Source organism: Cricetulus griseus, chromosome 2 (genome assembly GCF_003668045.3).
Source record: "Cricetulus griseus strain 17A/GY chromosome 2, alternate assembly CriGri-PICRH-1.0, whole genome shotgun sequence".
NCBI classification, from domain to species: Eukaryota; Metazoa; Chordata; class Mammalia; order Rodentia; family Cricetidae; genus Cricetulus; species Cricetulus griseus.
This window is the reverse complement of record NC_048595.1, coordinates 74328232-74350573: the sequence shown is the minus strand read 5'-3', so window position 1 is coordinate 74350573 and position 22342 is coordinate 74328232. Positions and strand designations below refer to the sequence as shown.

General features: G+C 40.1%; 1 protein-coding gene across 14 annotated transcripts in view; it reads right to left on the bottom strand.

Moving 5' to 3' along the window:
• Tle1 (TLE family member 1, transcriptional corepressor) overlaps positions 1-22342 on the bottom strand; it is a 92200-nt gene that overhangs the window by 39275 nt on the left and 30583 nt on the right. For 3 of the 14 annotated variants that reach the window (XM_035439841.1, XM_027400239.2, XM_027400241.2), the window contains 4 exons: positions 20587-20649; positions 18981-19085; positions 4671-4875; positions 3940-3959 (listed from right to left, as the gene is read on the bottom strand). The exons of 1 other annotated variant lie outside the window; for it this stretch is intronic. In XM_035439841.1, the coding sequence (XP_035295732.1) occupies positions 3940-3959; positions 4671-4875; positions 18981-19085; positions 20587-20649 (393 nt within the window). The remainder of the gene's footprint in view (positions 1-3939; positions 3960-4670; positions 4876-18980; positions 19086-20586; positions 20650-22342) is intronic. 10 more of the 14 variants (XM_027400242.2, XM_027400240.2, XM_027400251.2 and 7 more) reach the window with 7 other exon arrangements.

Here is a 22342-nt window from a genome sequence, read left to right as displayed (position 1 = left end):
CTGAGGTAAGAGGTATGCATGTGGTACACATACATGTGGGCAAACACTCATACAATGAGTATGGCCCACCTTTAATATTACTTGTTCAACAGCTGTACTTACCTACAAAAACTTATAAATTATAAAGCAAAACAACAACAACAAACAGACAAGATAGCCTCCTGCCTGTAATCCCAACACTTTAGAGGAGAAGGCAGGTGAATTGACATGAGTCTGAGGTGGGCTTGGCAAGTTGGCTCAAAAGGTAGAGCTTACTGATAAGACCAATGACTCAAGTTTTATCCCTGGACCCACTTGATAGAGAGCACCCACTCCTACAAATTGTCCTCTGACCTCTCCATGTGCACCATGGCACACCTGTGCCCACACACATCTGCACACAATAAAATTAAAAGAAAAAAATCAGGCAGGCAAAGAACAGATTTTGAGAATTACATGTCAAATTTAAAACAAAGCAAACAATGACAACAAGAAAAATCCAGTAAGTATGCTACAAGCCCTTCGTGGTTATTTTATTACCTTCTGGCTCCTCCACTGGGTACATTCTGTTCTTAGTACGTTAATTTTTATGTTTTTACATTACAACATACTGCCTATGTTAAGGTTCATTTGTTTTCTAACCTAACTTTTGTATAACTGCATAAACAAACAAACTGTATCATTGGAAGATATAAGATAAAGCACCTATCAGACAGCCGTAAGCCATATCCCATTTCCTGTGGGTCTGCCCATTTTCGCATTTGATTTAAAAATATTAATATAAAAGAACAGGAAAAAATAGCAGTAAGGAGTCAGTGAACTCATGGCTCAAGCTGTCTGAGTTAGACTGAAGAACACCCCCACCCCACCCAAAAAAAGTAACAGAGACTTTCACCAATCTCTTCATGCAAATTTTCTTCAAGAATAACAGAAGCAACTGTATCACAGATTGAATACAGAGGTTTATCAGAACCTAGTTGTTAATTTTAAGTTAGCATTAGAAATATTTGCAAATATGCAAAATCAAATTCATCTATTAAAAGTCCTTCTTGAAGAAAATATTGCTTTTTCATTAAGATTAAAAAGTAACTAATACAACTAAGTAGCTCTGTACCTAATTTTCTTTTCAATTTTTATTCTAATCTTGTAAATGTCAAAGTATATCATCAAGAGAAACAAATCCTTAGGGGTTCTCAGTGATTTTAATTAAAAAGGAGAAACACTGAATCATATCAGTTTGAAACCATCAGCCTGTAGTAACCACCTTCATCTCTCTGGTGCAGGAAGACAGCAGCAAAGAGCCAGGTAAACTCAGATTCTCAACTCCAAGCACTTTATCAAGTATAGTACAATATTTTAGGCACTAAGAGTACAAACATCTCATTACTCATTGCTGCTTATATTCAATTTTATGCCAAGTTGAGAAGCTACTTAATTTTGTATAACTGCATCAAAAACTAACTAAGGTAAACAGAACAACTTAACTCCTCCACAGACTAACGCTTGGCTCCAGTTAATGTACTTTCCAATTTTATCTCACCACCCAAGACTGTAGTAACTAGGCAGGAAAAACAGTAGACATACATACATATACTTCTACGCATGTCAAAAATTTGACAAGTAAAGGGACACAAGCCATTACTTTTATATTATTCTGTAGACAGGTGTGCACCTGGGATCCTCCACATTTCTATGAAGTTCACTGACTCTAATACACACTTAAAAATAACCCATAGCTTCATAAAATTCAAGAACTGTTTTACATTCCTTTAAGGATGCAACTAGAGGGAGGGGCTACTTGAATGAAGGAAGGAGACACAAAGAGAAATGAAGGACGGGGGAAGAGGCAAGTCAATATGAACAAAGAAATACACATGTCTGAAAAGGCCGTGATGAAACCTATTACTGTCTATGCTAACTAAAAACTCATTCAAAAACTCATTTAAAAGAACATGCAACTGATCCCCTCCTACCACCCCCTCACCGCCTCTAATGATTAAGCACTTGTATGTATCTTTCAGCCAAAATTATGAATCTGTGGCCACTGGTGAAATTGCATACAGGTAAGGCTTTTTAGCAGCTTCAGCATGAAAACCTGTTCATGCAGAATTTATTTCTGAGTCCTGAGCCAATAGAAACAATTGCAGAACTGTGACATCACAGCTGCAGCTTTTAACATTTCTGTTACTTGTCCTGTCCTTGACAGACAAAATAAATGCCTCTGTTGCATAGCTACATACTCCTAACTGTAGATGCCTTATGTGTAGGGAACACTGGATGAATGCATTCACTTAAGGTTTAAGAGTAGTTAAGAGAGGAGACACATATTAAATTAGAAAAGTCTCCTCTCAAATAAAATGAATTCTGATGAAAAACATGCAACCCAGTCCTTCATGTCTTCTGCTGATTTTTATAGGTTCAAAGCTGGGGTTTTAAAATGTTGTACTCTACTGAATGAATGTGGAAGAAAAGATGACAGTCTACAATGAAACTAAAATAGCAAAACATAAAGGTCACTTCATAAATCAAAGCCAATTTATTCAACCTTATACTCTTGTCTGTCAGGTATTGTATTTCTGAGTTAAAGCTTTTGTCTGTCTTCTTCCCTTCCTCCTAAAACCACCTAGAAAACTCTATAGTATAATAATGTAAAACTTAACTACATCTCCATTTAATAATTACCCAGACCCCTCAACAAATCCCAATGTGAGAAACACAGAAGTATCTATCTTAAAGAAAACGTTTAAAGCAGTACCAATTCTAGATGGAAAGGTGATGGGGGATCCTGAGCTTGTCAAAGTGAAATCTTCTTCCTAAACTCACAAAAAATTTCTAAGATTTGACACACACCTGTGACCCAGGGCCACAATGTGAGTCATATCTCATGATTTTGAAGGGTGTGTGTGTGTCTGTGTAGGTAAACACACTTGCCACCAAGCCTGACAACCTGAGTTCAATTCCTGGGACCCACATTGTGGAAATAGAATCCCAAGTTTTCCTCTGATCTACACTCATGCCCATGGGGAGGGTTGGAGTAGGGGCAAACAGTATTGGGAGCAAGTTTCACTATATACAATTCTCCTTCCATGCTCGAGGCCCTAGGTACAATTCTCAGCACAGAAAGAAAAGGAAGATAGAAAAAAGAGAGGGAGGGAGGGAGGGAGTGTCTTAAAATTCCGTGTCCCATTTCTTTCTGTCTGTTTTAAGCATGCTTGTATGGTCAACATATTCTGTGCTCACAAATGGGGATAGACAGGAAGAATCTGTAGGTTACCTTCACTAAACAGAGCAGGTTCTCACTTTGCATCCTTAAAATGTGTCTCCCCGCCATTAACTGGCATGTACAAGCACAGTGCAAGCATTCATCACATGAAAGTTTATGTATGACTCAGGCTTATGAAAAGATGAGCTCTATAAACACACAGCCCTGTCTTTGAAGCTCCATGTTTTTAAGAAGTTACTACTAGATGCAGTCTTAGGTCTAAAGGAAATTTAAGATCAAGTTTATACTTAATAAATATGAAAAAAAAGGGGGGGGGAGAAAACAGACATGGAAAACTAGCCACTAAGATGCATTCACAGAGGGAATTTACATATGGATAATAACTGTAAGCATGATGCTAAGACAAAAACTTGAATATTCTTTTAACTACATGAAACCTAGACTCCCAGTATAATGTATACTTAAGCAGGTCTGGGCTAAACATCGAGCAACAAGGAATCACAGCAAATGATTTGACTCCTAAAGCAGGCACCTCTCCTCAAAGGCCAGGTTTATAAAAGAGATGAGAGGGCAAGTACTCACAAAAATAGAATGATTTTTAAAAAGAAAATAAGAAGGAACTCAGGTCACTACACACGGGGCGTCTGTGTGTCTGCTTGGTGCTTGTGTTCGAAGAAAGGCAGTTTGGGAATGCAACTGGGTCTGTGTTCATGTGCAACAGGCGCTGGGGTACTTACCGTGCCCGGCTCTCTGTCTGCTTCCGAGGTTACCAAGAAACGCACAGACACGCCCGTTCAGACACAGAGGCAAGAACAGAAATAAAAAAAGGGGGGAATAATTAGAACACAGGCCCCAGGCAGTTTTAAAAATGGCTTTATTTATATAAGTCATTGCACATTCCTAATACAGTGATTTCCTGAAAATTACAGTATTTTGTAAACATAAGATTTACAGTTTAACCATACACAAAGCCTATTTTTAATTTCTTGACAGAATAAATTACTTTTCTTCAAAAAATTAGTCAAGTGCAATTTGCCCAATATTTAATGCATACTAGGATTAAAGCCTACAAAACTAGTAACAGATGCAACTGTCAAGCCTTTCATTTGAACACATTCACTTTCAAATTTAACTTCTTATTTCGCCCCATTTAACAAACATCACTTTCTTTGAAAATTACCCAATTAAGCAGTTAACAGTTCTCCATAATATGGTACAGGCCACTGGCATTAAAAAGGCAGTTACCAAGATGTCAAGATGCCTGCAGGCTAGCAAGACAGAAAAACCCACAGCTGCCCACAGCAAACCTTGAAGAGTGGCAGGGTGAACTGAGTGTCAGTGGAAAGCTTTTCGACAGCTCCTGTTATCTCACTCTGTGTGGGGCTGGGGCTTTCCACAGCGAGGCACAGCTCTGCAGCACTGTCTGAGTATGAGGGCAAAGCCTAATCTGGCTTGCCCGGCCTCTCACCTCTGTGGCGTTCTGCATCATGGTGCTTCTTGTCATCTTTTATTGCCAAGTGAGACTGCCCACTCAGAGCACTAGACAGCGCTAGAAGGCTGGCACTGCCCCCAAGGGGCGGGATGCCAGGAGGCTGAAGTCCTGAAGGGTGAGGCGTGAGAGGTACGGGGGGTCCATGGCCATGAGAGAGATGTTGAGCTTGCAACTGCTGCTGCTGTTGGCAGTGATTGGGGGAGGAGGAGGAGGAGGAGGAGGAGGGAGGAGGAGGAGGAGGAGGAGGAGGAGGAGGAAGAGTTGCAGTAAGAGGAAGAACAAGAGGAGGGAGAGGAGGAGGTGGGAGAAGTAAAAGCAAGAAGAGGAAAAGGAGGGAGAGGAGGAAGAAGAGAAAGTGGTGGTGGTAGTAACAGAGAAACCATCCAGGAAAAAAATCAGAAACAACAGAAGATGTAAGAAAGAACCAGAAATTGGACACAGAGAAGGGAATGGAGACAGAGGTAGGAAAGAGGAAATGAGGTTAGTGCTTTCAACTCATCAAAAGCTTTTGCCCCTCAGTACTCACCCCCAATCTAACCCTATCCCCCAATCCCAAAATCTAACCCTAGAGTCTACTACACCTGCCACTTTAGGCTATAACCAACCTGGACAATGAAAATTCATTATCAGACAAGTCTGGCTACTTTAAAACATTCACGTGTGGATGTCATCTACATCTAAGTACCTCCAAGGAGGAACGCCAGTATGTCACTGAATCTAAGCTGTACACTGATTTTGAGTTGACTGCAGTTTACCAGGGGACATGATAAGTATGCCACAATGAGGTAACCACACTATTTAGAAGATAAGTACATTTCACCCAACGTTAACTGTCACAATGATGCTGTGAGTGAAAGACAGAACTCAGAAAGCAAGAAGCACTGTCATTAGGAAGACACCCTGCACTTGTGTCCTTAACTCACCAAACCCTCCAAGAACTGTAAGGAAGCAATGGCATCCCCATTTCTTAGAAGCAACCAAACGCTGTGACACTGGGGAACTTGCTGAGGCTCACTAGGGTGAAGGGAAGTATCAGTGAACTCTGCAGCTGCCCCAATACTACTCTACGAAATAATTTACGGACTGCTGCAAAAAAATCTGGAGTCAATTTCTTTTAGCCATTCCTTCACCCAAACTTCCTTCCTGAAATAATGTCTCACATACTTCTCCTTCACACAGAACAGTACTCAGACCAACAAGTGAAACCCCGAGAAACACTGTCTGACTGCAGAGTTCTAGAAGGCCCCAAATGCCCCATTCCCATGTTCCTTTTCTGATGCCCCCTTTGCCTCTACGACCTAACCCATTCCAGGAATTATAAACTTGTCTATAAGAAACCATACTCTTGCTCTTATGTATTATTTAAGCAAATATACAAGAAACGGCCCTGAACCATCTATCTGGATGTGTCTCAGCTGTCTAACATAGAATTTGTTTTTGACAGTAAAAACAGCTAATCTCAGTGTCTTAGGTGCAATGTTAGAAAATGCTGGAGATTCTAATCCGTGTTCATTTCTCAGAACTGAATTGCTTGTTTATTTAGTGCCTACTCCTCATTGAAACACAAAGAACCCTGAACTCTTTACAGCTGAGTTCAGCAGCTTCCACCCACACCAGAAATTCATTTTTAATTGCATTTCATATGTGCATCCTACCCTCAAGAATAAACCAAAAACATCTTTAATCATGAAAACCAGTGCTTTTTTACAGTAAATTTTCAACCACTTTCAGCACCCTTAAAAATCCTTAGGAGTCCACCTTCTTTTCAAACAGCCACTCCTTCCTAAGAGAATAAGTTTTAATTAGAGGAGTAAATGGGAAACGGGTGAGGTCCAAGCAGACAGCATTAATAATGCTATTGGAAATTATTTATAAATTACTCATTCTCCCCTTGAGATCACAATCACAGTTTCTTTACACGTAAAATCACCTTCCCGTCATCCAAAAGACACTAATTCTTGCTCTGTCACCTTTTAAGAGCTCGGCAACAGTGAGACATAAAACTGGAGAAGCTGGCAGTAGCATCTCGGTCCGCTAGGCATGCTCATTAGCACTTAATTAGGAATGAGACACCTGCCACAAGAAATGTGCTTGGAGGAGGATGAAGAACAGGTCTGCCCTACTAGCAATTACTATCATTACGTGGCGAGCACGAGCCACGTCCAGCTTCGAAGAAGCAGTGAAGCGAACACAAGCCTGCCTCGGGTCATTAGGCACAGCACTGATTAGAGGGAAAGAGACTGCACAGAGCGGAACAGACAACCACAGCATGACACCCCTCTTGCCACTCTGAAAACTTGCAGGATGAACCACTGGCTAAGCACTTCAGAGATAGTATTTTAGCTGGCAGCAATTCTGTGCTAGGGAATACATACTAGACTCCACTCCCACCCCCAAATTCCAAGCTAACTTTAAGTACAAAACAACAACAAAAAACAATGCCAAAACAAGAAAGCAGATCATAATACACTACTAAAGAGAGCTGTGCTTACATAACCATGAACTTTGTCATAGCTGTGAAGTAGCTCTATATGGTTAAACCAGAGTTGGGGTAATGGGAATAGTCAACAGACTAACTGGTCCCAGAGACCTCCCACTTTTACTCCGTCCTGTTTTTTCCAGGCCCTGCCTAGAGGTAACTGGGTTCATTCATCCTCGGCTTAGGAAACTTATTGCTTTAAAACAAAATATTTTCATAAATAAAATTATATAATTTTTAAAGCAAAATATCATGTAGCAAGACAAAAAAAAGCAACAGCCATCAAGATGGTCTAGATTCCAAAATGTTGCCCACTGAGGCACAGTAACATTAATGTTCATTATCATCTGAGCCCTCACCTATCCGAGGCACTGGGCTCAAAGAGGTATGACACAACGCTCAGAGCCACAGTACTGGAAGCTTTTCAGCTACCTAAAACAAGGTCAAGTTCACACTTGTAGCACAAGGGAGAAAGAAGGCAACCTCCTTCAAAGACAACTATTTTTCTCTCCGTGTAGCCCAGATGAATGCTTTTGAAGTTACAGAATTCCATGCACTCAGTCACAAATCCACTTTGATCACAGAGTCCAGGGACAATGACAAATGCAAGCCAGTTCTCAGATTTTGTGATCACAGATCCTCTCAGCCCCACTTCTCAGTGCTTGTTCCTACATCCCTGCTCTCTTCCAAGGAGGCCTATAAGACAATCAAGTTCCCAGACACAGCAATGGCCTTTCTTCTAAAAGTAGATATTTAATATTACAAAAGCAAAGGGGTTCTTAAGATAAAACATTTATTTATACAGAGGGCTCACATCCAACTAAGTTAACTTTAGAAGGGCAGCCCACACCTGACTCCATGTGGTCATTTTCTCTCGACAAAGTTTCCAAAGACAATCCAGTATTTATCACCCAAACCCAGAGCAAATGCAAATGCAACAACACTGTTTAAGAATGTGTCTTAGGCCAAACACAATACTGGCATTGCTAAACAGCCAAACAACACTTCTGCCATTTAGAAACATTTTATGCACCTGCCCTCCCCAGACCCAAATGTCATCTGTCACTTTCTTTCAACATGACAGACAGCAAAGACAGGATAATTCAAACTCCTATCCAGGCATTAGAATTTTTTTTTTTAATTAGAACATTTAAATTAATGCTCACAGGTTTATACTACATAGAGGCAGAAGAAAAACAGTGTGTCCAGCTGTCATTTTAAAGCCTGGGGTAGGCTCAGTGGTAGAGGGAAGCCTGGCATGCTCATGCCTATTCAATCTCCAGCAGTGCAAACACATACAAGATGTTTTTGAAGAGCATGGTTTTTCCAATATAGCACATTCCTCTGGCTATTACCCAAGCCCAGTGGCTCTCAAACAGAGCAACTTGACAGGGACATCTGGCACATCTGGAAACATGAACAAATGGGAGGCAATTGCTACTAGCATCTTGTGTCTGAAGAAAATGATGTTAAACATACTTCAATACACATTGCAGCTCCCCACCAGACAATCAGGAGGCCCAAAATACCATCAGTGCTGAAAGAAACTGGTCATTACTGCTTTTCACCCACTACCTCCAAAGTGATTCTGAAAATTGCCATTTAAAACATAATGCTTTCTCAATACTCAAGCATTAACTGTCATCACCATGCAAGTCCCTTGTCATACCTCAAAACCCAAAATGTCTGAGCTGTCAATATAGCTCAGTGAGTAAAGGCACCTGGAAGCAAGCCTTGTGACCTAAATTCAATTCTAAGAACCAATATGAGGACAGAGAAAAGAAGCAACACTGAAGTAATTTTCTGACCTCCACTGGAGCTCTGAAGCATACACTGCACCACACACTCCTCATGCACATAGCACCCATCTGACAGCCAGGGCACATTCGCAGCAGCTGCCCGGCTGGGGTAAGACTTGATGCCAACCTAGACTATGCCAAGCTAGACTACACAAGAAGACTTGTCTCAAAAAACAATGATCAATATAGGGGCTGGGAATGTAGCTCCCCTGGATCTCTAGCACCAAAAACAACAACAAGAAATCTGATGTGGTGATGTACATTTGTTACTCCAACACTGAAGAAGACAGAATGCTCAGATATTTAAATTTATTCTTCACTGGATAGTGAGTTCTGTGCCAGCCTTGGTCACAAAACAATAAAAATAAACTTTTAAAAAGAAAATCTGCTTTATAAAGCTGATCTTACTAAAGGCTCAAAAATTTAAACAATAAAGAAGGGAAGAAAGAAAAGACCGTAGTAAAAGGAGAGACCCTGAAAATTTCCAGTGTTCTGATACCTAGAAGAAAGTCAGTAAAGTGTCAATTTGCTCTGACTCAAAGAATTGGGAACAGACTGAGTAAGAGATGAAAGCAAATACCAAACCCTGAATTAAGGAAATCCACAAGGAATAAAGTAACCTCACCCATTTTACAAACTCGGGAAAAATCATATCACCAAAATCACACCTAACTCAATTGGACTTAAAGTGCCGCAGCTGACATCTTCACACCCAAATTAGAGCAAACAGCAATGGCAACAATATGCACGTAAACCATTTTAAGGAAGACAAGATGTGAAAATGGCATTGCTCAACTCTGCAGAATACTCATCCTTAGTTTCTAGTTCTCTGATAGGGGAATGTCCTTTTGTATATGTTTCTCTTATCGGTTGATGAATAAAACACTGATTGGCCATTAGCCAGGCAGGAAATAGGCAGGGCTATGAGATGAGAATTCTAGGGAGAGGACACAGAGAGCGGTCTAGAGAGAGGGAGAGGGATAGGGAGAGAGAAAGGGAGAGAGAGACAGAGAGAGAGAGAGAGACACACACACACACACACAGAGAGAGAGAGAGAGAGAGAGAGAGAGAGAGAGAGAGAGAGAGACAGAGACAGAGACAGAGACAGAGACAGAGACCCCATGTAGCAGCCAAAAGGAGTAACATGCTGGAACATTACCGGTAAGGCACAGTCTTGTAGCAATAAACAGTTTAATAGAAATGAGTTAATAATTAACAGTGCTGGCCAATAAGAAGCCTGAGCCATCGGCCAAATTAATAATATATTAATATTTCTAATTAATATAAGTCTCTGTATGTTTATTTGGGGCTAAATGGCCGTGGGACCAGGAGGAACAGAAACTGTAGAACAGAGTCTACAGTTCTCTGTTCTTTGAAATACTCAGGTTTTATCTTGGGAATCTGGAAGACAGGCAAAAAAGGAAATTTTTTCACTACATAATCAAGTGGGAGTATCTGTCTGGCAGCAATGGCATCAAGGCCACTATAGGAACTGTCTGAAAACCTCCTATTACACGAATGGTTTCTCTCTGTAAGAGGGGCAAGGGTGACAAACAGAAAGAAGCTGCTTTCTGGGGCCAAGAATTCTCCAACCACTCTAGCCACTTGAAAACAATAAAGATAAAGTAGGAAGGTACTAAGAGGCCCAGAAAATGACACGTGGATGGTCTAAGAAATGGGAGAAAAATATCTGTAAGCCGTACATGTGAACGAAGCTCAACAAGAAATAACAAGAGGAACTCTCAAAAGATGAGTCACCAAGAAAATGTAAAAATGCTTCCCATCATGGCTCATCAAGGCTCAGTCTGATGAGTATCAGAAGCAATGAGATGCCTGTCAGCATGGAGGTATCAAAAACAAACCAGACAAGTTTTAGTAAAACGTATAGAGAAAAATGTATGTGTTGCTGGGAATCTAAACTAGCAACATCATTATAGGAAACACTGCAGCTTCTAATAAAGTAAAAAAACAATTAAAAACAAAACTACCATGAGATGCAGAAACCCAACTCTAGACATATACTTGAAGGAAATAAAATTTTCTTAAAGGGATAGCTGCACTTACATGATCACTGCAGCATCATTGCCAACAGCCAAGATTTATAAACTGAGTTCATCAATATGTGAACAAACAAGGAAAACGTGATGCATACACATGATTCAGTCTTGGCAAAGCAGCAAACACACCCAGGTGTGATGGCCCAGGCCTCCAATTCCAGCACCCAAGGCTAAGGCAGAAGGATCACAAGTTCTAGACCAGGGAGAGTTATTGAACCAAAATTCTGATACATACTAGAAGTTGGAAAAACCTTGAAAACCCCATGTTGTACTTTAATTTCTTACTTCCTTTTAAGCCACAGCTACTGAAATGAACAACTGCAACTCTATCAGCAACAGTTACCACAAGAGCCACAGCCTGAGGGAATGCTGTCAAGTTGTGAAGGGAACTTATCTAAATATCTGTCCCTCTAAAGAACTTCAGATTCAAAGGTTAAGGTAACATTCTGCTCCTCAGGAGGCTGAATAGCAAGTCCCTCACCTCCTTTCTCCCATCTCTTCCAAAGTCCCCATATCCTTCTCCTGGACCCTCCTTAAAAACTCTTCTCCATCTGGCTCCTCCCTATCATTCAGCCTACTGACCACAGGTGAATTTTATTTAATCAAATACATCCTTGTATCATTAAACAAATGTTTCAGAGCATAAACGTAACACACCTTAAAATAATATTCTACAACAACTCTGTGTGCTGATATATATATATATATATATATATATATATATATATATATATATATATATATCCTCAATAAGCCAAGTGGTGGCCATTAAGTGTTAGAAGAGAGGACATGGGAAGTCAATGATAATAGATACAGCGTTTCTTTCAGTAGTGATCAAAATATTTTAGAATGAGATAGTGATGTTTGAATATACTAATTAATGAACTGTATGACTTAAGGGGTCAATTTAATGTGAACTGTATCTCAATTTTTTAAAAGAAACCATACACCCGTGCAACATACCCTACTTTCTATGGAGCAGTTTCTCCCTCTTAAAAACATGTTTAATTATAAATACTTTATACCAAGTAATCAAATAAAATTCATACAATAGCACCTGGTAGGGAAATTTAAAAAGAAATAAACGAACCAGAAACTTTTCTAGTACCTAAAATGCATATTAGCTGTGGGAAAATCCAAGCAGCAAGGCCAATTCCAGATCTATTTGAGATACTAAGTAGTATTCTATTAAAAAAAAAAAAAACTAACAAAAATATCAAACCGACTTAACCTAGAGGAACAGCACACACAGAAAATGATTTTCTAGATGGTTGTGGTGATATACACATCTGTAATCCTTGTATGAGGGAAGCTGAAGCAGGTGGATCTGAGTCACAGGCTCAGGCCAGCCTGAAATATATACGCAGTGAGACCATTTTGTGAGGGAAGAAGGGGTGGGGGCTAGAAAAGGGTAGGACATCATGCAATGTTGCCTCTGAAAATTTAATAAAGAACCAGACTATTGAAATTTAAGAAGGTTTAATTCTTTGGAACTAGGAGATACACATTTATTGTACCTTTGCAGTATTTTCCAAGTAGCAGGATACCTACTCTTCTAGAAAGGCACTTAAGGCTGTATTAAAGATGGGCTTTCCAGGGATTAGTTCCATAGTCCTAAGAATAAGAAGCTCATCCTCTTTAAACTTCACACACTACAATCTCATCGATAGCTGACAGCTATAGCTAAAGGAGAAGGATAATCCAACAGTTTGCTAAACCCTGAACCAATCCTCTCATGCAACAGTGGAGTGCTTTTAAGGTCTACAATTGTTATTTTAGGCATACGTGTCTCCTCCCTCTGAAGACACACAGCCATCCCATACACAAACTCATACACATATTACACAGCTATCAAGCACACAATCCTCCAAGCTTTTTTAGCTTTATACAAAGTTATTTTCAGGTATAGAGAGGTGTAAGCTATGAAGCAGAAATGTAGCAATATAACCAATAACTAAAGCCATCTTGGTCTTCATAGAAATTGTATGCATGAAAAATGTCATACTGTATCCCAATAGATTGCAAAGAGTTCCCAGAGTTCAGATACTGCTATAGAAACTGTTCAAATTTTCTTATAGTCAACAATGAGGTCAAATCCAAAGGAGCTACTGTGTTGTGGATAGGAAAGATAATCTCTCATGTAACTCTTAAAATCACAATGGTAGAATACTATTCTGTTGAGTATGAAAAACAACACTGGTCTGTCCTAACTCTGTCTCCATCTGTCCTCCACTTTAAAGCTAAACATAAAGCTAGAGGGCTAGCTCAGTAGTAAAATGCTTGTATAGCATATTCAAGGTCTAGGTTTGCAGACACAAACTGGGGGGGAGGACAATGGCAGTGTTTTTTTCATTGCTAAATCAGATTATAAGGCAACACAATCAAGGAAACACATGAAGCAAACTCATGAAAAAGCCATGGTGATAGATGGCAAACCAGAGCAACCATACACACAAAGACACATCTAAGAACTTAGACAACCTACATCCACAAATCTATCACAAGCACTGAGACAAAAGACACACAAAACTATAGTTCATAGAAGTGGGATCACATGCTGGGTGAAAGCTTTCCAGCCAAGGTCTTAGGCCATCAAAAGGTAGGAAGTTATGTGTTATGTATCTACAGATTGGGAAACTAAAATGCATCTATCTACCAGGAAATTAGGGAATGGGTGTTCAGAAATAAAATATACAACCATGCAATTATTTTATTAAATTAAGAGAAAAATGGCTCTTTGCTTTTATTACCACATTATTGCCACTCAAAAATCAACTATTTTCTTTCAGCATGAAGTAAATTTACTAAAAAGCAGAGAACATACTGGGTGACAGAAATCACATGCCCCTTGTGAAGTGGCGTTTCTTGAAATATGAGGGTGCTGTAAGTGAACAGGCTAGACTCTTCAAATGCATGTATTTCACTGAACAGAAAATATATACTAAGTGTGTGTGTTGCGGGAGGGGCATGCAGCTGTGTAACTTTACTGCATATGGAGATCCACAGTAATTTTTTGTGATATACCCTGATGGAAAGAAAAAAATTTATTTGAGACTTCAATTACAGTTGAGCAGGGTAAAAGGAGCTTTTAGTTCCAATTTCAAACAATACGTGGACACACCCTGAAGTTCTTTAATTCTGTGTTTCAGGTAGCCATAAACATCCCACTAATAAGATATTATACCACGCACAGCTGATTGGATTTTTCAGGTTTTAATAAAAATCCAAGTTTAAAAAAAGTTTCAAGAATATTGCTATAGGCATCAATATGGCTCTTTCTTCAAGAACAAGGTCTCAAGTAAATGAGTTCCCTTTCCCACAATGAGCAGTGTTTTCTAACAGTGGTTGTGTGTGAACCCAATCAGTCCTGAGCCAATTAAGATCTCTGCACTATAATGGCCTCCAACTGCTGCAAAAAAGAAGCTTCTTTGATGAGGAGTGAGAGCTATTCTGATTAGTGACTATAAGGATGGGTATTTGAATAAAAATGGGAAATTATACTGATTTAAAAAGTGGTAGCAGTCTGTTCTCCTAAGGTCCGTGACCTCACCAGCACAGGGAATGGGCTGGGTTTACAGTGTAAGACATGAATCTCCTCCTATACAGTGGGCCTTATGTCCAATTAGATAGCTGTGGGTTACCGCTAAGCTGTAAGTGCCAGTACTGTACCCTCGGTGTTATCTTGCCATGCTGGTGATTGTTGTGGTTAGGAAGCTTTACAGCTGTATGACAGGAAGCTGCATCCATGAAATCTCAACAATATGACTGCCTAAAACAAGACTTGAACAACGACAACACTGGTTGGCATCCCAACATTGATGGGGAAATTTCCCCAGGCCCCACCCCTAGATGAAGAGCTAAAATCAATTAATGGTTGCTAAAAGTGACAATCTGCAAGCTCCTTAATAGGTTATCTAATCCAAAGTGGTCAGACTCCACAGGGTGTGTGTGCGCACTCGTGCAGTGCATAATCACATGTGAGGGAGGAAGGGAGGGAAAGAGATAGGGGATTGATTAAAGAGGTAATGAATTTGAAAGGGAGTGAGGACAGAGTAAGAGTTTGGGGGAAGAAGAGTAGGATGGAATGATGTAAATGTAGTACTAATATATGGAGAGCAAAACTGAACTAAAAATCCTTATTGGCCAGGAAAGTGGCTCAGCAGTAAAGTGCTTACCTGTAAGCATAGTGACCCAAGTTTGACTCCTGAAATACATGTACACACACACACACACACACACACACACACACACACACACACACACACACACACACACCAAATAAAACCAAGTTTAAAAATTAGTAAGAATTATGGACCCCAGACTGACTGCTAGGAAGCCAGCATAGGACTGTTCCAGAACCCCTGAACGAGGAGGTCATTTAGAGGTCTGGACAATCTATAGGGCCACTGATAGTGGATCAGTATTTACCTCTAGTACACAAATAGACTTTGGGAGCCGTCTCTCAGCCTAGACTCACTGGGGTGGGCCTAGGCCCTACTCCAAATGATACCACAGACTTTGAAGATCCCCCATGGAAGGTCTCAACCTCCCTGGGGAGCAAAAAGGGGTTGAGATAGGGGTTCAGTGAGGGGCAGGGGAGGAGGTGAAGGAGAGGGAACTGAAATTGACATGTAAAAGAAGCTTGTTTCTAATTTAAATTAAAAATATTAGTAAAAATTGTTACAACAGAACAATACATTAGCAGCAAGAGATTTTGAGAAGTACGATCCAAAAAGCAGTGTTGCAGTTCATATTCTGCCAGTCACCAAATTTGCTATCACAGCTGCTCTTAACAGGTGAACAAAAGTCCAGGTGTGATGATCTTTAATCCTAGTACTTAGGAGGCAGAGGCATGTGGATCTCTGGGCATTCACTTCCAGCAGGGTCTAAATAGCGATTTGCAAGTCAGTCAGGGTATATTCTAAAACCATGTCTTAGAGAGAGAGAGAGAGAGAGAGAGAGAGAGAGAGAGAGAGGGAGGGAGGGAGGGAGGGAGGGAGGAAGGAGGGAGGGAGGGAGGGAGGGAGGGAGGATGGGGCAGAGACAGAGATGACAAAAATGTTTCAGTAGTTAATACAACAATTAATTATGTGAATGGAAGTGATCCTTAAATATTAGTATTCTAATAAAGGTTGAAGGTAAGTAGATAAAAACAAAAACTCACTATTTCTCCTACACTGGAGAAAAATTTACATGCTGGTGAGAAACTGGCATCACTCACTCAACAAGGACAGAAGAAAGTATAACCTTCCCCCTCTTCTAGTCAAAGAGCACTCAGAGGCCAAGAATGCAAGCTGAGCTCACCAAGAGTTTGGTGTCCTTGACAAACCCAAGCTACTTTGCTAAAACAAAATATCTTTAGCCCTGTCAAGCAAACCATAAGGGCCCTGATTGTACCTTAAAGGGAAGGTGAGGGTTTCAGTCTATTTGCATTTTAAAGGGTTCTCTTTCATGATCTTTCACACTTGAAATAGACATCTAAACCTTTTCTTTTCTTAGTCTGAAAGTCAATGAAGATGAAGAGCCTGGCCTCTCTCATTGTTCTTCACCCTAACCCATCCCAGAACAATACTGACAGCTGCTATCAAACAGGCTGCATTTTCTCTGCACAGCTGCTGTATGAACAGTCTCCCAGTGCTTCCTCCCCTCTGGCCAGACAAAGCTGGCACACTGCATGTGCAATGAAGGGATGCAAAGGTCCACAGAATTGTCAGCCCAATTTTATGCTACTTCGATTTTCCAGGATGCATGCAATTCTTTTCAAGCAAATATCAAGCATATGCCAAAGCATGAAGCTAAAGGCAGGGGCTATTTCTGATCACTGCAAACTTTCAAAGAGCCTGTCATAAATTAATATGCAGATCCCACCATTTGAATGATTAAAAACTGCGTATGATAAAATACTGAACACACCATGATGCATTAACTCTTGCACTGGGCCCAATTCACCAACTTGGGTTATTATTGCTAAACTATCAAAGCTAATGGGTCTTGATAATCTCAACATGTTTTCCTGAACTAAAGCCATTCATAAAATTTGGAAGGTATCCACTCTTCTAAAATAACCTATTCTTATTTTCTGATTACATTCAAAATAAATACTAACTATAAATATCGGCTAATACATTTCCCCCTCCTGAAATGTAGATCCAAAGACACTCAGGGTCTGGGCAATGCCTTTGACAACTCAAAACTAGCATTTTATTCCTGAAAAATTTACACATAGCTGGGTATGTAGCTCACTTGCAGAGTGTGTTCCTAGTATGTGTGAGGCTCCAGGTTCAATCCCCAGTACTGCCAGAGAAAAACCAGAAAAAATTACATGTAAAAATTCAGGGCCTATCAGAAAACAAACATGTCCCACAAAGTTGAACAGGGCCCTTGAGATCTACTTTGCATATGTTTTCTTTTAATCAAAACAGGCTTTTCCATCCTCATTCATTTGGGTTAAAAAAAAAAAATTCCTTGTTCCAGCTACAAGTACAATCACTATTAGTCTCTTCTAATCAAACACAGTAAGTGCAAAAATGCCAGTGAATATTTGATTTGATCTCTGAAATAAAGCAATTCATTACACAAGAAAAGAGTAGAGAAGGCAGCACACAAATGCAGGCATAATTGTGTTTTTTGTTGAATGTGATTAGAGAGCCCACTAAGTAACAGTCAAAAATGTGATACAGAAGGGGAAGAAAGACAAGAGAGCCCAGACCTGGGGGAAGGAGGGAGAACTGTTTATGCAGAGCTAAGCTGTCAAGTGCAATAAAGCGGCTTGAATAAAATCTAAGCTGAAAATCCACTGAAGCTCCCTGGTTTGTGGAGGAAAAAGCTATTAAAAGGAAATGAAGGTCACCCTCCCAGTTTATTTCACCTAATTGACTGCCAATAGCTTACCACAGGCACCCCAACTGCAGATCTGCAATTGAGAAACTGATGAAAGGAGGGTTTTCAAGCTGAGGCTCATTCTTTAATCCTCCTTGGCTCTTGTGTTTTTCCCATCTCCAGTGGGGATGTAATTTTAAACCTTGATAGATTAACTGGTTCCATTGTCTGTCACAGCACTGGACTATGGCACTCTTAATCCCTACAGCAGCATGTCTAATTATCATTACAAAGTGTCTGAGGGAAGTATAAAGACCAGCAGGGCATCTTCTCACAAGCAATTAACATAAATTGATAAATGAGTGATTTTGAATCCATTCGAGGAACTCACATATGAATAAAATAAAGGGACCCCCGCCCCTCAATTTCAGCCACTTCTTTCCTTTAGTCTAAAAAGGGCAAAGCACATGAGAACCACCTTAGGTCCTAAAGTGGGTGGGGCCAAACGCCAGCAAAGAAAGAGACAGAATGCCTGGTTCACTAGATCCCTTAATGCAGAACAAATGACTTGTGATTGACAACAGAAACCAGCTTCACCAGCAAGAAGAGATGGCTAAACTCCAGAGGAGACCTGAACCCTGAAAGGTCACAGAGCACTAGGGCAGACAATTAACACTCCTTCCCTGGAGAGGGAGCTTTTCATTGGTATGCCATTTTAAAATTCATGAAAGGGGCACAAGAAAGAAGTATCAAACCACCACACAGGTTCCAGTGTCCTAGAAAGCAAAGGCAAAGGCAACTCTGGGAATAATTCAGAGTCCTATACTAACCTTACTGTGGTGGAACGGTACTAGACAGAAGCAAGGGAAATGGTCAGAAACTGATCTACAGCCTCTACCAGAAAGGTTGGTTTTAAGTATCACAGGCTCTAGAAGAGGTATCTGTCTTCTTCTCATCCTCCTTGTGCTAACATGTCCTCTTCCCTAATTATCTCCACATATACACAGACCCCCCTTTCACCCCACCCTTTGACCCTCAAATAAGTCATCTCTGAGTTACACAAACTTAGTTGTATGTGTGTTTGTGTATTATGCCATCAAACCATAAAGAAATGAAAGCTGATGATACACACTGTAGGAGGTAGACCTGGTAGGCCACGTACCCCGATGATGGCATTCAACTCTGCCATGGTCACCTGTTTGGCACGTTCGACAGCCTGGGCCACCTGTTGTTGATGCTTTGAAAACAAGGAGAAGAAAATGTGTTAGCAACAGCTAAGAATTTCCCTGTTCATTCTGACAACAAACACAGATAGCAGGTCCTCATGCATGTGTCACTTTACAAAACAAAAAGGAGGGAAATGGGATGGAGCTACCATTTATTTCTGAAGCCTTCCTGTCATCACTAGTAAATATCAGAAGGGACATCAAGAATGGTGAACTAGAGTCTCTGGATAGATATTACAGAGACCAGGGCAGAGAGGGTTGTCCTAGCTCACAATAGTTTACAGTGGTGCATTTAGGACACATGGCGTTCATAACAATTCAAACACCCATCTTGCTACTAAAAGCATCATCGGTTAGTGATTTCTTTGACTAAAAAAAAATCTAGACTCATCATCTTATTTAAAAAAAAAAAAAAAACCTATGGGAATTCTTTCTATTATTTTGTTTTAGCCTTTTGGTACTTCAAGGAGAAAGAAAGTTCTGTTTTCAATTTAGAGAATGAAAACTCACCTTGCCCACTCCCCAATTCTACACATAATTACAATATAGCTACAGTCAATTTGAAGAGGCTAGTAGAGGCTAAAGCCACTGAAAGCTGACAGCAAATCAGTAGGAGCTCAGGGTGCTCTACAGCCAACCCTAACCTGCCACCAGCCAGGCCTTCCCCCAAGGCAACATACATTTGTATTTACATACTGAAAACACATTATTCCCCCATACCCAGAAAGAAGATAAAACTTACAAAGCAAAACTGAAATACAATGCTGAATCAATCTCCAATGACTCCCATGAAGGGCTCCCTCTAAAATTGTTAAAATCAACTCAAACCACATGGCTTATCTATGTTTATGACTCTGAGTAAAAAACATATGAACACTCATTTTATGTTTATGATGATTACCATCTACTCTCTCCATGGAATGCAAATGATAAATTAAGGGCCTCTTTTCATATAGATCAACCCCAATGCAGTCACTTTCAAGTCAGCTCAAAAAAAAAAAACAAAAGGGTGCCTGAATCATATCAAGCACATATTACTTAAACACATGCGCAGCCAGGATTGGTGGCACAGGCCTTAAATCCAAGCACTGAAGAGGCAGGGGCAAACAGATCTCTGAATTTGAGGCCAGCTTGTTCTATCTAATGAGTTCCAAGTCATAGTGAGATATACACAGACAAGACAGACACATGCGCACACACATACCCCAAAGCCATCTCTATGTTTGATAGTCACTGTGCAAAAGTCCAATAATAATAATAGTAATAACAATATAATAATAGTACTATTATAGTATTATTATTATTTTATTATTATTTGGGGTTGAGATACTACCATCCCTTGAGCAGCCTGCCCTTGGATGCCTTAGACAGAAGGACAGGATTGACACACTTCAAATATCACAGATGTTCTGCCCACCTGTTCCTTGTGATAGAATTAACATCTTAAAACTGGCTAATTTGCAAACAGAGAAGCAATGTAATTGCACTTTAACAGCTGAACATTTTACTTACTTCCTGAGACAGAAATGGGATGACTTGTGCACAAATGGTATTCAATCTCTTGGCGATTTCAGTCTACAAAGACAAAGCCACATACATGTTTAGAACACCTCCGAGTCAATTCAGAAAGTTGAAACTTAAGTCTTCAACTCTTACTCCAGGGAACAAAAAAAGTGTTTCCTTAAGCCATCGTACCAATAATTACCTGGAGATAAACAGTAGATAGCAGGGCTCCCTATAGCCTGGGCATCAGTGCACATTTTACTGGTCATTTAAAAGATAATGATGGAGCTGGAGAGATGACTCAGGTTAAAAGCACTGGCTGCTCCCCCAGAGGACCCATGTTTCACTCCTAGCACCCACATGGTGGTCCACAGCCAGCTGTAATTCCAGCTCCCATGACCTCTTATAACCTCTGTGGTTACCAGGCACACACATGGTGCACAGACATACATACTGGCAAAACACCATATACATAATTTTTAATTAAAAATAAAAATTAAGGAGTATTTGAATCAGGAAAATCTGTGTGGTTTAGGTTATATGGTCAATTCAACCTGGAGTTGGTAAGCCCCTAACACTTTCTCATTGAGAGTATACTGTGGGAAATTTTTACAGTTACAGCAAGTTTACTCAAGAGTGGTATAAAAAAACCACGATGTCTAAGCAACGTTGATTTTAAAGATGCAAACATCCAAAACAGAAGAAAGGGGCTATTGACACCATCTCATTGTTTCACTATACAATGCTGGTGCAAATGAATTTGCTGCAGTTGCTACAAAGTGTGGATATACATCAAAAAACTGAAAATACTACTACTGCCTGAGCCACCTCAACACTTTTAGATAAGTCAATGAACCACATATAATTTCACATTCACAAATGCCAGGAACCAGCCTATATGTATATGTCCATCAACAGATGAACAGATAAAAGAAAATGTGGTTTATATACACAATAGAATTTTGTGCAACCATAATGGTAGATGACATCAGAACATCTGCAGAAAAGTACATGTTCATGTGTGTGGCATATATGGCGTGTGTGTGTGTGTGGGGGGGGGGATGGGAGCTAAAGTACAAAGGAATCATGATCAAGAAGGAAGAGACCTTGCAGGGGGTAGAGGGGTTAATAGAATATGTGACATTAAAGCACAACTAGGGGGTTGTAAAAAGACCAGCAAGAAGGTGCAGGGCAGGGGTCATAAGTGAGGGTGGCCAAGGGGAATGAATCCATAAAATATAATTACACATATGCATGAAAATGTCATACTACAGCCCATTATTTCTTGTATGTTAACTTACATCCACCACTCATAAAAAGACCTTTGATAAAATCCTACATCCCTTCCTGATAAAAGGTCCTAGAGAAAAAGGGATACCTTGGACATATCTCAACATAACAAAGGCAATTTACAGCAAGCCCACAGGCAACATCACTCTAAACACAGAAAAACAAAGCACTCCTACTAAAATCACAAACCAGACAAGGAAGTCCATTCTCTCCAAACCTGTTAAACACAGTGTGCAAAGCCTTACCTATAGCAATAAGACAACTGGAAGAGGTCAAGGGAAAGAAGTTGTCCTTATTTGTAGACAATAGGATTTATAAAAGACCTTAATGACACCACCAGGAAACTGCTACAGCTGTAAAAATTTTCAGCAATGTAGCAGGATTACAAATTAACACACACAAGCCAGTAACCTTCTTATATACAAATGACAAATATACTAAGAAAGAAATCAGAGAAACAGCACTTTTCACAATA